Consider the following 14,817-nt stretch of genomic DNA (forward strand, 5'->3'; position numbering starts at 1 on the left):
AACTACATCCCCAGCCTCCAAATTTTGCTTCAATTCCTAAGCCGTAACAGCGCTACCTTTGTCTGAAACCATCGTTTCTACAACAATGGAGTTCTCACAGTACCTATGTTACAATTTGTTCTAGCATATCTCGAGAAAGGTTCTTGTGTTAAACACTTGATCCCTGGCTGGTGGTACTTGAGGGAAGTGATAGAAACCTTCTGAAGCGGGGCGTAGTTACAGGAAGTAGGTCTTTGAAAGCATGCCAATGAAGAGTGTATTGCATGCGATGTTGCCTCGCTCCCTGCTCACCAAACTTCTGTAGCCCCACTTGCCCAAGGACAGATACTTCCTGAAATGCTCAAGGCAATTGTGTATGTTTTCACTCACCTAGTCACGTTTGTTTGACCCGGCTGTACGGATATGCTTGATGACGTGTAGGGAGGATGTACTCAGGCAGGAAATATGTCGGGATGCTTGCTTGCCTCTGATTGGACCTGATTGGAAATACAGTGGCCTGAATGGTTTTGCCTTTTTAAGCCTCTGCAAAATGTAACTCACCTCCATGTTCTAGGAACCCAAAAATGAACCTGTTCAGAGGTCATCATCCTGGACAGTATTGAATTAAAGCTTGCTTCAAATTTGGCTCAAAATTGTGAAACCGGTCTTTCCCTTGTGATTTTTCAGGGTTAAATCTTCCCCAGTGCCCTAAGGTGTTCGTTCTAATATGTCTTCCCGCCCAGCCTCCCCAGTGAAGTTCTGACTTGCATCAGAGGTGGTACAACCAGCTAGCTGTGGACTTAAACCTCTGAAATTCTGAGCCAAATAAGACTTCCTTCTTTTTAAGCTGTTTTCCCTCGGGCATTTTGTCAGAGCAAGGGAAAGTTGCCCAATACAATTAAACCAAAAGTATATTCATTGGTGGGGTTTTGTTTGTTAATATACATGATGGTTTGATTGAATGGCTTGAACTCTTAAAATCAAAAAATTTTTTAAATTTTTTGAGAATATAATATAATTACATTTCTTCTTTCTCTTCCTTCCCTCCAAACCCTCCCAAATACTACTACTCACCCCCTTCAAATCCATGGCCTCTATTTTTCACTATCATTGCATGCATATACATATATGTATATATGTATATATTCCTAAATATAACCCATTCAGACCTTATGTTACTTATGTGTGTTTTCAGGGCTGACCTTTTAACACTGGACAAATAATTGCTGTGCCCTTCCCTTGGGAGGATCACTTCTTCCTTCCCTGGGGAGAACCACCTCTCCCTTCCCTGGGGAGGACCACTTCTCCCTTTCCTGGAGAGGACCACCTCTCCCTTCCCTGGGGAGGATCACCTCTCCCTTCCCTGGGAAAGTCCACCTCTCCCTTCCCTGGGGAGGACCACCTCTCCCTTCCCTGGGGAGGACCACCTCTCCCTTCCCTGGGGAAGATCACCTCTCCCTTCCTGGAGAGGATCACCTTTCCCTTTCCTGGGGAGGACCACCTCTCCCATACCTGGGGAGGACCACCTCTCCCATCCCTGGGGAGGACCACCTCTCCCTTCACTGGGGAGGACCACCTCTCCCTTCCCTGGGGAGGACCACCTCTCCCTTCACTGGGGAGGACCACCTCTCCCTTCCCTGGGGAGGACCACCTCTCCCTTCACTGGGGAGGACCACCTCTTCCTTCACTGGGGAGAACTACCTCTCCCTTCCCAGGTTTCCTCAGTTGCCTGTGGTTCTTCGTGTAGGCTTGAGGCCTGGAGGGTTCTTCCCTGTTCAGTGTGGCATGTCCATTGGTGTCATCCTTGCCAGCTTATGTTTGTGCAATGTTTGGCTATGTGGGTGAGACTTTATGGGTGGAGTGTCTGATGTTACCAGGAGACAATCTCACAGCAAGCTCCCTGGTCCTCTGGCTCTTACAATCTTTTTAAAACTTTTTCTTTATTCTTGAGAATTGTATGCATGTGTGCAATGAAATAAACTCATCTCCATCTTACTCCTCCAACTCACCCCATATTTTCCCAATACATCCACCTCCCAACTTCTTTTTATTTTGCCTTGTTTCTATAATCACTAAAAACAGTTAGTGACACCCTTGCAGACATGGGGTGAAGACATTCTTTATTCTCCAAGGCAAGGAATCCTAGCAAACTGAGCAGCCATTGTTTAAAGACAATTATTTTTATTTTTGAACATATTTATAATGCTTCCACATACAGAGATTTTTCTCCATGGTGGAATTAGAATATTCTGTGTTTATTTGTGTTTCTCCTCCATATTTCCCAGTGATTCTTATAAGCAAATATTAATTTCAGGATCAGAAAAAGAAATCTTTTTGCAAAATGACTTAACCATTTTCTAGGTGACATAAAACTACACAGGAATGCTGCATTCTAGGATCTGGAGAGATAGCTTAAACACACTGGCTGTTCTTCCAGAGGACCTGGGTTCAATTCCCAGCACCTACATGGTGGCCCATAACTGTCTGTAACTCCAGAGAATCTGATGCCCTCTTCTGCCCTGCAGAATTCTGCATGTACATGAGCATATAACCTCACACACATACACACTAAAAATAAGAGATAAATAATGTTTACAAAGAACCCTGTGTTCTGAAGGCTGGCAAGATGGCTCAGAGGGAAAGGACCCTACCACCGAGTCTGATGACCTGTGTTTGATCTCCAGTACCAAATCAACTCCCACAAACTGTCTTTTGAAGTTCACACAAAATTAGTAAATTAAAAAATGCACTTTTAATTTTTCTTAAAAAAAGAACCCCTGATTCTAGAAATAACTGGCCAGTTCCATTGCTGCTCTGTGCCTGTCTTCCAGGTCAAAGTTTGTCTCATCTCTGATCTGCCCGAGAGAGAATCCACTTTGCCTTTTTGGGTAAAGTTTCTCCAAAGCTTACAGATGAAACTCTTCCATTTGACTTTCTTCAAAACAATCCAGTTCCTTCTGGAGCTAAATGGAGATAGAGCTGATAGCAGAACTCCGTTCTTCAAGTTCAGAACAGTTGCAAGGGCCGTCAAGACACCCTGAGTTATTCTCCCGAGCACAGTCCGGCTAAGACAGCCTGGGAAACGTTTGCAGAAAACGCGACGTGCCTCTTCCCTCTCCATAGGAGCATGTGTGGCTGTCATCTCCACAGATACCTGTGGCAAAAGAGATTTGGGGGCTTGTCTTCACAACTTGAAAATGTATTTCCTTTTGGGAAATAGTCTTAGAAAACTGAAACCCAAAGGAAACGTGGGGTTTGGTTGTTTTGTTTCAGAAAAAAAAAAAAAAAATGAAGTCATTCCAAAGTACACTAGCTGCTGTGAGAGTGTGTGTGCATGTGTGTGCATGTGTGGGTGCATGTGTGTATTTACATGTGTGGGTGCATGTGTGTATGTGTGTGTGGGTACATGTGTAACAAAGAGTGTCTTCCTCGATTACTGGTTGAGGCAAGGTCTCTCAGTGGGCCCGGAGCTCACTGATGGCTGAGACTGGTTAAGCAATGGGTAAGCTCCATCCTCTTTCTCTCCCATCCTCTTCCCGCTGCCATCCAGCACCACAATGACAGGCAGGTGCAGCCACACACAGCTTGTTAAAAATATGGATGCTGGAGTCCCAACCCATCAGCCCCAAGCCTGTGCAGCACTTTATGGAGGTATCCCTCCACCCCCTACAGCTGTGTCTTGAGACCATCACCGTAATACTCTAAGAAAGCAAACACGGGAGTGGGGGGGGGGGGAGGACACAGGGCTCAGGAGATGGTGCAGTGGATGAGAGGTGAGGACCCGAGTTTGGACCCCCAAGACCCACATCAAAATCTGGGCAGGCTGAAGGACTGCCTGTGGTCTCAACACTCACAAAGCCAAGACCAGGGGCTCTGGGACAAGGCAGGCCTACACTTGCCAAAACTGGTGAGCTCTGAGTTCCGTGAGAGAGCCTGCATTAATCAATAAAGTGGGGGCGCAATCAAGGAAGATATAGTGATTCCAGGCCTTTATACATACATACACACATGTACCTACACAAGAATTCCCACACATACTCCAACATGCATATACATGCATACATAACACCCATGTAAACACACAGCAATAATAATAATAATAACAACAACAACAATAACAACAACATAGGATACCTTTTAAAACATCTCCTTTCTGAAGATTCAGCTCAGGTGGTAGGCTAGTTGCCTAGTTTGTGCAAGGCTCTGTGTTCAGTTCCTATCAGCATACATGCATGCGCACATGCATACACACTCACAATTCCTTTCTCTAGTGGGAAGCACTTTTGTAAGCTTAACTGACATCAATGCAACTCAACCTGTGTTTACTGAATATTCCTAACAGATACTTAATACCTAAGCAGATAGAAGGATAGGTAGAAGGATGGCCAAGGTCCTCCCACCCTGCCCTTCCACTGACATCTGTACACTAAGCCTTGGTGGAAATCACACTGTCCACTCTGGTATTCCTTCAGCTGTGGAAGTTCAGGATGAAGTGGAGGTAATAAAACACTTTACAGTGCACTCGAATCTATTGGCACAGAAGGAAGGCCGAAGTGTTTGTTAGCATTAGTAGAAATAGGAGTTGTTATTTCTTCTCCCAACTCTTTTAACTGATGAAAATTCTTCACACAATTGCCAAATTAAGGCAAACGGCAACTTTCCTAATATTTATGATGGTCCCATCAGATAACCAATATAAAATATCTTCCAGAATTCTGCATCTCCTCCGACTTCAGAGTTTGTTCTTGGGATGCTAGAGATAAACAAAGCTGGTCTTAATAAATCTCTCCAATGTTGTAAATATGCAGTTTCTGGTCCTTTCTCTTTTTGGAGCAAGAGGCCAGATCCCACCAGCAATTTAGATATCCTGGCCTTTCTCAAAGATGTCATTTCATCAAACATATTATAATTTAGCCAAGTGCTGAGAGCTAAGCAGGGGGCTTTTGTATGACTTTGCCCCAACTGAAGATCACTGGCTTTTGGGAAAACCAGAATCGCCCCTTTGATCTGGTCATTGATTCTGGACTGAGAAGAGTCCCTGAAGAGAAATATTTCTTTCTAAGGATTAAAGTTCCAACCCTGTGATGACGGTGCACACCTGCAATCCCAGTCATCAAGAGACAGAGGCAGGAGAATTTCTAAAAGTTTGAGGCTAGTCTTGCCTATGGTAGGTCCAGTGCACCTTCCTCCCCTAATTTGCTTCTTGACAAGTATTTAATCACAGCAACACGGAACATAACTACCATCACTCTGGTATGAACTGGTACATGACTATCATAACCATCACTCGAAATGATTGTGTAGCTTCCAAGGACCAGAGGTTTAAAATGTAGCATCTCCTATAACCCAGAGGCTGGGGGGGGGGGGGTACCTTTTATTTGTGCCAAATGAAACCCAAGATGGTTTGCTTAAGGCCCCATGGATGCTAAGTGGCAGAGAACAGATGTTAAACAAGGTCTTTCTAACTCCAAAGCCCCTACATATAGCATCTCACTTAGATATAGCAAAGGGTTTATAAACAAAAGTAGACCGCAGGAGCCTCTCTGGCTGAGAATAATTTCATCTCCAATGGTCTGCTGCCCCTGGGGTTACAAGAATGATCTGCCATGTCCAGCTTGGTTGTTATTGTTGCTACTGCTTTTCTTGCTTTAAGCCAGGTCTTTCTGTCACCCAAACTGTTTATCATAGTGTTTTCAGTCCACAGTTGGTTGAACCCACAACAGTAGTACCCAGAGATACAGAAGACTGTATCAACATAACATAGGGGCTGGGGCTTAGCTCACTAGTGTTGCGGGATATTTGATCACACTGGGAACCCCAAGATTATGTTGTTTACTAAGAAAAACCTGATTCTAGTTGTGGTGCAGCTCACCCTTAGCACATACCTTTAGCCCAAACAGTGAAGGTAAAGTTAGTTTGTAAAAGGAAGCACCCATGCTTGAAAGTGGTGTCTTAACTGATAGGCAGACAAAGTGACGAATCAGAGAAAGATTTGACAGAATGAGATACGCTCAACTCTCAGGAGAAGAGAGAGGAAAAGGAAGCTACTTAAGAGAGAGCAGCAGCGGGAAAGAGAGAAGAGGAGGCACCTTTACAAAGACTCTTTGTTGAAGAGAGAACAAGCTAGACACAAATGAAGATAGAACAAGCCAGAGAATGAGAAGGAGCCAAAAAGGTTAGAACATATTGTCAAGTAGAGCAATTCAGGAGAGACCCAGAGAAGCCAGATTGAGTCAGTCAGCCTGGAGAGGCGTTTGAGCCACAACAGCTGAATTGAACCAACTAGTCAGAGCTCAGAAAGAACTAGGAATGGGTGAGCTTTCTCAGCAGTAAGTCTCAGAGGCTGAAAACATTCTACACCTAGATAAGATCGTACGAAGGCTAGAAGCTTCCAGGACTAGGTGTAGGTTAGAGACTGAGGCAGTAATCTCAGGAGACCACAATTAACAATAGGAAAATTAAAGTCACTTTTACACAAGCATACTTGCTTAGCACGCCATGAAGATTTAAATTCAATCCCTTATAGTGCCAAGAAAGAAAGAACAAGAGAAGGGGGGGGAGACAGAGAATGGGGGAATGAATACAAGAAAAAGAGCAAGAGAAAGGAAAAGATGGAGGGAAGGAAGGAAATCTTTCATTAATATAATAAAGAAAACCAGGGGGCTGGAGAGATGGCTCAGCAGTTAAGAGAACTAACTGCTCTTTCAGAGGTCCTGAGTTCAATTCCCAGCAACCACATGGTGGTTCGCAACCATCCATAATGTAGTCTGATGCCCTCCTCTGATGTGTCTGAAGACACCGAGTGTACTCACACTAACATACAAAATAAATAAATCTTTAAAAAAAAAAAAAAAAAGAAAAGAAAACCATCCTGCAAGATGGGGCACGTGTTCCTTTCAGACCCCTGACCGTGGCAATCCCTGGGTGGCCCTCTCAGGCCAGCGTGCCCAGTGCCCAGAGGCTTCTGTCTGCTCACAGTAACCGATCCAACGTTTGCCCGCAGAATGAAGTTGCTGTCCTTCTGAAGCCCATATCGGAGAAGATTCAAGAAATACAGACTTTCCGAGAGAGAAACCGGGGAAGCAACATGTTCAACCACCTCTCGGCAGTCAGTGAAAGCATCGCCGCCCTGGGCTGGATAGCCGTGGTGAGTTACGACCGAATGCCGCGCACCCCCTCGCCAGTTTCAGGGGCTTCTGGGGCCACCATCACGTTCCTCCCTCCGTAGTTCGGTCCACTGAAGGAAGGCTCCTTCCAGGGTGGATGCTTCAGCTTTTTCTTATCCTGTGTAAGCCCCATGCTTTCTACTCTGAGTCGGGAAAGTGTTCCTGCAGCCTTTAAAAAACACCCACCGCCTCCGTCCGACTCTCGCCCATCCCTCTGTTGCTTTTCTTCGGCTTCTTCGAGGTGTTCTCTTTCTTATCCTAATTTTTTTTCCTTCTATGCTTGGGTGATGGGCCTGTTTTCTCAGTCCCCCAAACCTGGTCCTTATGTCAAGGAGATGAACGACGCTGCCACCTTTTACACAAACAGGGTCCTGAAAGACTACAAGCACAGGTATGTATTCCCTCTCCCAGCTGGGTTCCCAGACATTTGCTCCTGAGGCTTAATAGACTTAGTCACTAGACTCTTCGATGGTACACCGAGTAACCTTGAGATTAGAAATCCATCTTTGAGCTGAGAGCCTGTGGACCCGGCACTTGGGAGTCAGGAGGATGAAGATCAGGAATTCAAGGTCATTTTTGTTCCATAGAAAATTTAAGATCTGCCCGGGGCCACATGAGACCTTGTCTTGAAAAAAATAAAAAGGCTGTTGAGATGGCTCAGCTATCTTCTTGCCACCACACCTCGATGGCCTGGTTAGAATTCCTTCAGCTCGCATAGATGAGGAGAGAATGGCCTCTGAAGGTGTCCTGTGACTTCCACAAGCACACCTCAGAGTGCATACCAATGCATATACGCACACAAATTAAATGAATAAATGCAATAAGACAACCAAAAATAAGGGAGTGGAGACATTGCTCACTGGTTTTTGCTCTTCCAGAGCGCCAGATTTGGGGTACCATGCAAGTCACAACTTCAGCTCCAGGGGAGCCAACACCTTCATCTGTCCTCTGCAGACACCTACAGGCCCCCACACATAGTCACATAGGGGGACACACATACAAGCATAAATAAAAACTTTTTCATTTTTTTAATACATTTTTTAAAAAAAATAAGTTTTAAAATCCTACTTTTATAGGGAAAGCCACATGGAGAAGGGGACACAGACTCCTGGCGGACACACACATTTTATAAAGAAAGCTGCCCCAGTTTTCTTTCAGTGAATAAGCTGTCCCCACACAACCACATCACTACATTTTGAATTCCTGTACTTAAAGACTGAACCAATATGATGGAACTTGTTTTGTTTGGTTGGTTTTTTTGTTTCATGTTTTGAGACAGAGTCTCTTGATGTATTCTGGGCTGGCCTCGAACTCATGGTTATTCTCCCAAGTGCCTCCAAACCCAGTGGGAATTTCCACTGATCAAAGTAGAGGTAGTGAGAGACTGGACAGAGGGAATGGAGGAGGCCAACACCAAGACTGAGGAGACCATGAGATAGGCAAAGGGGGCACGAAACCAGAAACTGAGCTGAAACAGAAGCTGGAGGACAGACAGCTGTCGTCTCAATAACCCTCAGCAGCTGTTGAAAGGGCAGACTTTTGTTTGGAGGACCAGCCTGGAAAGATCTGGTGTCCTGCAGCCCAGATAATGGATCCTAGAGAGACTGATCTGAGGTTAGAAGGAAAATACAATCAAATGGAGATAGCCAGGCTGAGAAGGGATCTAGAAAAATGTCTCTTAAGCTATTTATAGATTGTCCCACGAGCCCTCACCCTCCAGTGGGATCACAGCTGGCTAAGTGTGATGTGGCCAATCCCTGGTAACTAGAAGGATTGGGACAAAAATATGAGCAGTGGTCTTCCACTGTCTGGCTCTGACCTCTAATAAGTCCCCCTCTGAGCTCTCAAGTGGAACCAGCAGAAGTAGCCATCAGTTGACAAGCCCGCAAGGCCTCCTAGGGACATTTCTTCCTTATTCCAGACTGCTCACATGGAAGGAAATCAGAGGACCTGGATTTTCTAAATTATCATCTCAGTGACTTTACTGATGCAGATCTGAATATCAGAACCAGAAGATACACTTTACATAGAATGTAGAGAAAAAAGGTATAGCATATACCAATACCTTCCATGATCTAGCCTATTGACTAAGAGGGTAGCATACAAAATTTGCATTGCTTTTCTTCAAGTGGGATTTTTGAGGGGGGTGTCTCCCAGGGGACTTTTTTTCTTTTTCTTGTCTGTCTGTCTGTCTGTCTGTCTGTCTGTCTGTCTGTTTTGAGACAAGATCTCGCTATGGAGCCCAGTGGCCAACCTCAAACTCATGATCCTCCTGCCTCAGCCCACTGAAATGCAAGCATATGCCACTACACCAAGCTATTTTTTGAATCCATATTTAATATATATACATACATACATATATACTTATATACACTACATGTGAGGTATAGGGAATTGTAGTATGTTATTATTTCACATATTTATCCCAACAATTAATTTTACAATCTTTCACCTCCTCCCCTGATGAGACCTACACTCACTCACCTGTTGCTGCTCCTTGTCTGTCCAGCCCTAAGTATCTACTCACTGTCTGTGTAGTCTCCTAAGGTGCTGTCATCACCAAAGGGTTTGGGCTTCCCCTCTTCCTTGCATCTATACAGAACAAGTCCAGTCTTTGCCCACTTGGAGGTTGTTTGTTACAGAGCTAGGAGTTGAACCGTGTGCTAGACAAACACATCCCCACTAAACTGCATCCCAGCCCTCTTTTCACTTTCCTTCATTTTGAGACATCCTCACCAAGTTGCCCAGGCTGGCCTTGCACTTACTCTGTAGTCTGGGCAGGTCTTCAGTGTGATTCTCCAGCCTCAGCCTCAGCCTCCTTTTCCAGCTGTAATTACAAGATCATGCCAACCAGCCCAGCCCAGCCTTTGCCACTTGCCCTCAACTATCAATGTTAAATATAAAATGCCAGTCAGCATCACCATGCACTTCCTCATCAGAGTGCCTAAAAAATATATAATAAGCCAGAGAAATGTCACGAGAGGTGTAGGTGGGCTCACCTGGGTCCCAGCCCCCCTTGAACATCCTATTCTGGTGAGCTGATAATCATAGGGAGCCTCACACCCCAACTTCCATCTGTAGGTAGGTCCCCCAAGTTTCCCACCGAGCCTCCTCTGTTTTACCCATGTGGCAGATACGTAGGAGAAAGAGCTGAAAGCAGTCTGCCTGTGGTTGGGACAGAAGGGCTGTAGGCCAAGGACTCTGCTCCTCTGCTTCCCTGACAGCTAGCTTTGCTGGCGGTGGCTCCTTTTCTAGACGTACAGAGTGAGCTGGTTGTCTTTGCTTTGCCCAAGGTGTGATGTCACAGCTTCCAGAGCTAATGGAAGTGGAGGGAGGTTCTCAGCGCCGATTTGTTTGGATCCTGCTCAGCTATTCTCCTAGAGACTAACTCCAAGTAAAGGACACCATGCGTTATTCCTTCCTACAGTTTCCCCCTGGAACTTTCTCCGGATCAAAATAATACTTCAAAATAATAGGCTAAAAGAAAAACCCACATTTGCCTATAGAGAACTGGCCCTCATTGGTTGCTAGAATTTTCAGAAGCGATGTCAAGTGCACAATCTAATACCTCTAGTGTGTGTGAGTTGCCATGTCTGTGTGTTGTGTAAGTACACACACACAGAGAGAGAGAGAGAGAGAGAGAGACATAGATGAGACACATCTGCATAGGTAGAGCATGTATGTAAACACAAGCACTAATTTCTTTTGAAGTGAGCCTCCCTCTTTGATGGCTGTCTCCTGTGTCCAGGACACACGCAGAGAGCCTCACAAAACACTATGGTACAAGGCATTAATGAGGCAGATCCAGGAAGCGACACTTACTTGGGGGATTTTAGTTATGAGAGTGAAGCACAACCTCATAGATTCCAGTCATCGAGCCAATGGATCAAGACGACAGAGTGATCAGAGTCCAATCCCTGCATGAGTTCCTTCCTCACTGATAGGACAAGGACCTGACAGAGGTAGAACCTAGAGGAGAGGTCCATTTTAGCTCGTGGCTCAGGAAATACAGCAGCATGACCCTAGGGCTGGCTTGGCCACTGAGACAGTGAAAGATTGCTCACACTTGGGCAGGTCAGGAAGCAAAGACAGGACAGGAAGGGCTAGGCTATATACACTAGAAGGCCCACCCTACAGTGACCAACATCCTACAAAAGGTCTCCTCCTCTCAAAGGTTGCACAACCTCCCAAAACAACGTCGGGGGCTTGGGACCAAGTCTGCAAACATCTGACTCTGAGGGTCATGTCCCAGCCAAACCACGGCCATCTGCCTGCTCCCTTTCTCCATGGCTGGGTGTGGCTTACTACAGCAGGCTCTGGGCATGGCACTGACACTCAGAACATTGCGAGGAAAGCAGTAGGTATGCAGAAAAGCCACGGCTGTCAACAGGCTCAGTCACAGCTTTCCTCCTGTGGTTCTCTTCAGATGGCCTAAGTAGATCATTAGGCTTTTGTCAACTCAAGACTCAGTGTTTTCTCATTTTCTGACTACTGCTGCTTCCTTCAGAATGGGGAAAAGGAAAATTATGGGGACAGAAATTGCCCAAAGAAGTGCAGCAAAGGGGGATGAATAACTAAATATAAAATTCTCAAAGAATAATAATAATAATAATAACAGTATATTTTAGGAAAGAAATGCAGCCATTTGCCTGTTCTAACGTCTCTCGAGATCACTGGTGTTAATCCTATTAAGAAAACCTTGCCGGGCGTGGTGGCACACGCCTTTAATCCCAGCACTCCGGAGGCAGAGGCAGGTGGATTTCTGAGTTTGAGGCCAGCCTGGTCTACAGAGTGAGTTCCAGGACAGCCAGGGCTACACAGAGAAACCCTGTCTTGAAAAACCAAAAAAAAAAAAAAAAAAAAAAAAAAAAACTTTCCGTGATCTCTTCATTCAGTAAAACAAAACCTCATGATCAAAGTCCACATTGTCAAGAGCATCTGATTATTACCTCATCGAGAGTCACCTTAGAAATATGGGATCTTAGCTGCTAACAAGAAAACATTTTTCTCCCAATACCAACTTCCCTGTCATTCGTGACCGTCTCTATGAGTAGAGGTCTCCGGCCAACCATACTTCTTAAACCAAATACCTGCTGGATTACTAGGAAACAGGCTAAATGATTTTATTCCCTTTTATTCTTCTTTTTCTATGCCATTCTCGCTCCTAGAAATATGCTGTTCTTTATTTTTGTATGAGAAGGAGGTCAGAAGGAATGGTCTGTTCTCTGTAGTCACCATCACTAGGTATGGCACACTCCCTCTGTCAGCACCACGTGGCCAGGTCCCCTTCTCTGTGTGTCTGTCTGTCTAGACCCAAAGTTGGGAGCACTGGCCATCCCCCCTCCTCCCTCGGGAGCACTCAGGGTTACCCACATTCTCAGTGCTCCCCTTTGGCTCCAGGACTCCTCCGGAGCTCTGGCTGCCAGATAACAAAGTATAAAAACTGTAGTTTCCATCCTAACTCTCCTCTCCTCCGCTCTCTGTGACGAAGCGATCTGCGCCACGTGGATTGGGTGAGGTCCTACCTCAACATCTGGAGCGAGCTGCAAGCCTACATCAGGGAACACCACACCACAGGCCTCACTTGGAGCAAAACAGTAAGTACCACGCCCTCTCTGACCTGCGTATCAGAGGCCACAAGGACACTTGTGAAGATGTGTATCCCGGGTGGCCATAGAAAGTTTCGCAAGATAGGACTAAAAGCTTTGTGGAAACAGCCTTTCCTTTAGGAGACTCTGTTGACCGCCTGCAGAGCAGGAAATGGTTAGCCTACCTACAATAAGGATGCAAAGGGAGTACTTTTTATTCAGCCATAAAGGACGAGATCATATCATTTGAAGGAAAAATAGATGGAACCATAGGTCACCATGTTAAAGGAAATAAGCTAGTCCCACAAATACAACTCCCTCCTATTTTTGAACTGTGTGATAAACATCTAAACTTAGGAAAATGTCATAACGAAACCTATTATTTTATATAATTAATGGTATGCTCATAAGAAAATGAATGGAAAGCTGTCACAGCAGATCCCACAGCTGCTAAGATTTGCCCAGGTGGTGACCACATGGACAGCAGCCCACTGCTGACCATAGAGGGCTCAACTCAGGCTCAAGGGTTTACAGGCACCAAGATGGCGTTAAGGGATGGGAATTAGAGGGAACACAAGGTTTGGGGGTAGAGTTGTAAATAAAATACCAACTTAAAGTTCAGAATATTTCCTTTTGATATAGCAAAGTTTAATGAACAATCTCTCTTATCGTGGTGTGTTTGCCTTGTTTGGATGTGGTATGTTTGCCTGTAGTCAGGGGAGGGTTGAGACAGTATCTCCTACCTTCCAGGCTGGCCTGGGTAACCTTAAATGACCTTAAACTTTTACCTGCCCCTACTTTCCAAGTGCTTGAATTGCAGGCATTTGCCACAACTCCCCGTTCATATGACACTGGGAGCCGAGTTCATGGTCTCATGGGTGTTGGACAAGCGCTGCACCCACCAAGCCGCATCTCCAGCCCAATCCTAGTGCTTTGGCTGTGCCTTAGCAATGGAGTAAACCTCCACTTGTGTGCGTTCCCAGTGTAACTTCCATATGGGAGACTACAATAGCCCTGACCTCTTCAGCCTTGCTTCAGCTCCTTCCAGACCCACTGAAGACTGCAGCAGTCATTGGCTGCCTGAACCATCCTGAACCATCCTGAGCACACAGGACACTTAGACCAGTGCTTCTCCAACGCTTTCACGGGGGGTTGCTTAAGACCATCTGCACATCAGATACACCAAAACTCATAGCTGTAGCAAAATTACAGTTATGAAGTAGCAACAAAAATAATTTCAAGGTTGGGGTCATCACTATATGAAGGACTGTATTAAGGGGTACAACCACTAGCTTAGATAAAAGCCACAAGAAATAGCTGTTTCTGAATTGGATGTACACATACTGCTTTTGCCTCTGTCGCAACGTCCTGGATGGATATTGTGCTTATAACCTTAGTTTTCCAGAGGTAGGCACCCCACATCTTCCCCTCACCTCAACTCAAGCGGCAGCTTTGCAAGACATCTGTTGCCCTTCACCAGCCCCGCCCCCAGGGTGGGGATTCTCCGCTGTGCTTGTTTTGTCCTTAGCAGGTGCTGTTGTGGTTTCTGTGTTCACAGGCGCTTAGAAAGACTCCTCTGTGTTCCGCCAGGTTCCTGACTTAGAGCTCGGAGCTCATGCTCAGCCGATGGTATCAAGTATACATAGTGTGTATTCTAGGACTCTTGGGACCTTCCTTACCTCCTGGAGTCTCTGTACTGGCTTCTGGTGGGAAGTCCCTTCCATTAGAAATGAATATTACCTTTAAATAGCCATCTGTTTAACTGGGGAAAAACTGAAGTGAGACCTTTGTGAATTCTGTCCAAAGGTCAACGTCCCACTGCCTGCTGTGTTCCAGCACTCGGGGATCGATGGGCAAGGGCTGAGGGCAGCCGGCTCTGTGCTGTGGTGATTGTGATTTTTGAGTTTTGAACAACGCGTGGGGTTCCTCCAAGCGTTTCCCATCAGGGACGAAATGTTAGCAATGACCCCCCTCCAGCCTGACATTTCTTTACATTTTCTACTTCGACTCTTACGCTGCACAGCATAATGATGTAGGCAAGAAATTTCATGCTTGTCTAAATGGTTTTAAGAAGGGGGGGTGTG

General features: G+C 45.5%; 1 protein-coding gene across 3 annotated transcripts in view; it reads left to right on the forward strand.

Annotated features, from left to right (window-relative positions):
- Nucleotides 1-14,817, forward strand: part of Cap2 (CAP, adenylate cyclase-associated protein, 2 (yeast)) — a 148,379-nt gene that overhangs the window by 100,711 nt on the left and 32,851 nt on the right. For all 3 annotated transcript variants that reach the window (NM_026056.4, XM_006516946.2, XM_030247379.1), the window contains exons 5-7: nt 6,983-7,126; nt 7,451-7,536; nt 12,637-12,742. In NM_026056.4, coding sequence (NP_080332.1) covers nt 6,983-7,126; nt 7,451-7,536; nt 12,637-12,742 — 336 coding nt within the window. The remainder of the gene's footprint in view (nt 1-6,982; nt 7,127-7,450; nt 7,537-12,636; nt 12,743-14,817) is intronic.

The sequence above is a fragment of the Mus musculus genome, chromosome 13 (assembly GCF_000001635.26).
Source record: "Mus musculus strain C57BL/6J chromosome 13, GRCm38.p6 C57BL/6J".
Taxonomy (NCBI): Eukaryota; Metazoa; Chordata; class Mammalia; order Rodentia; family Muridae; genus Mus; species Mus musculus.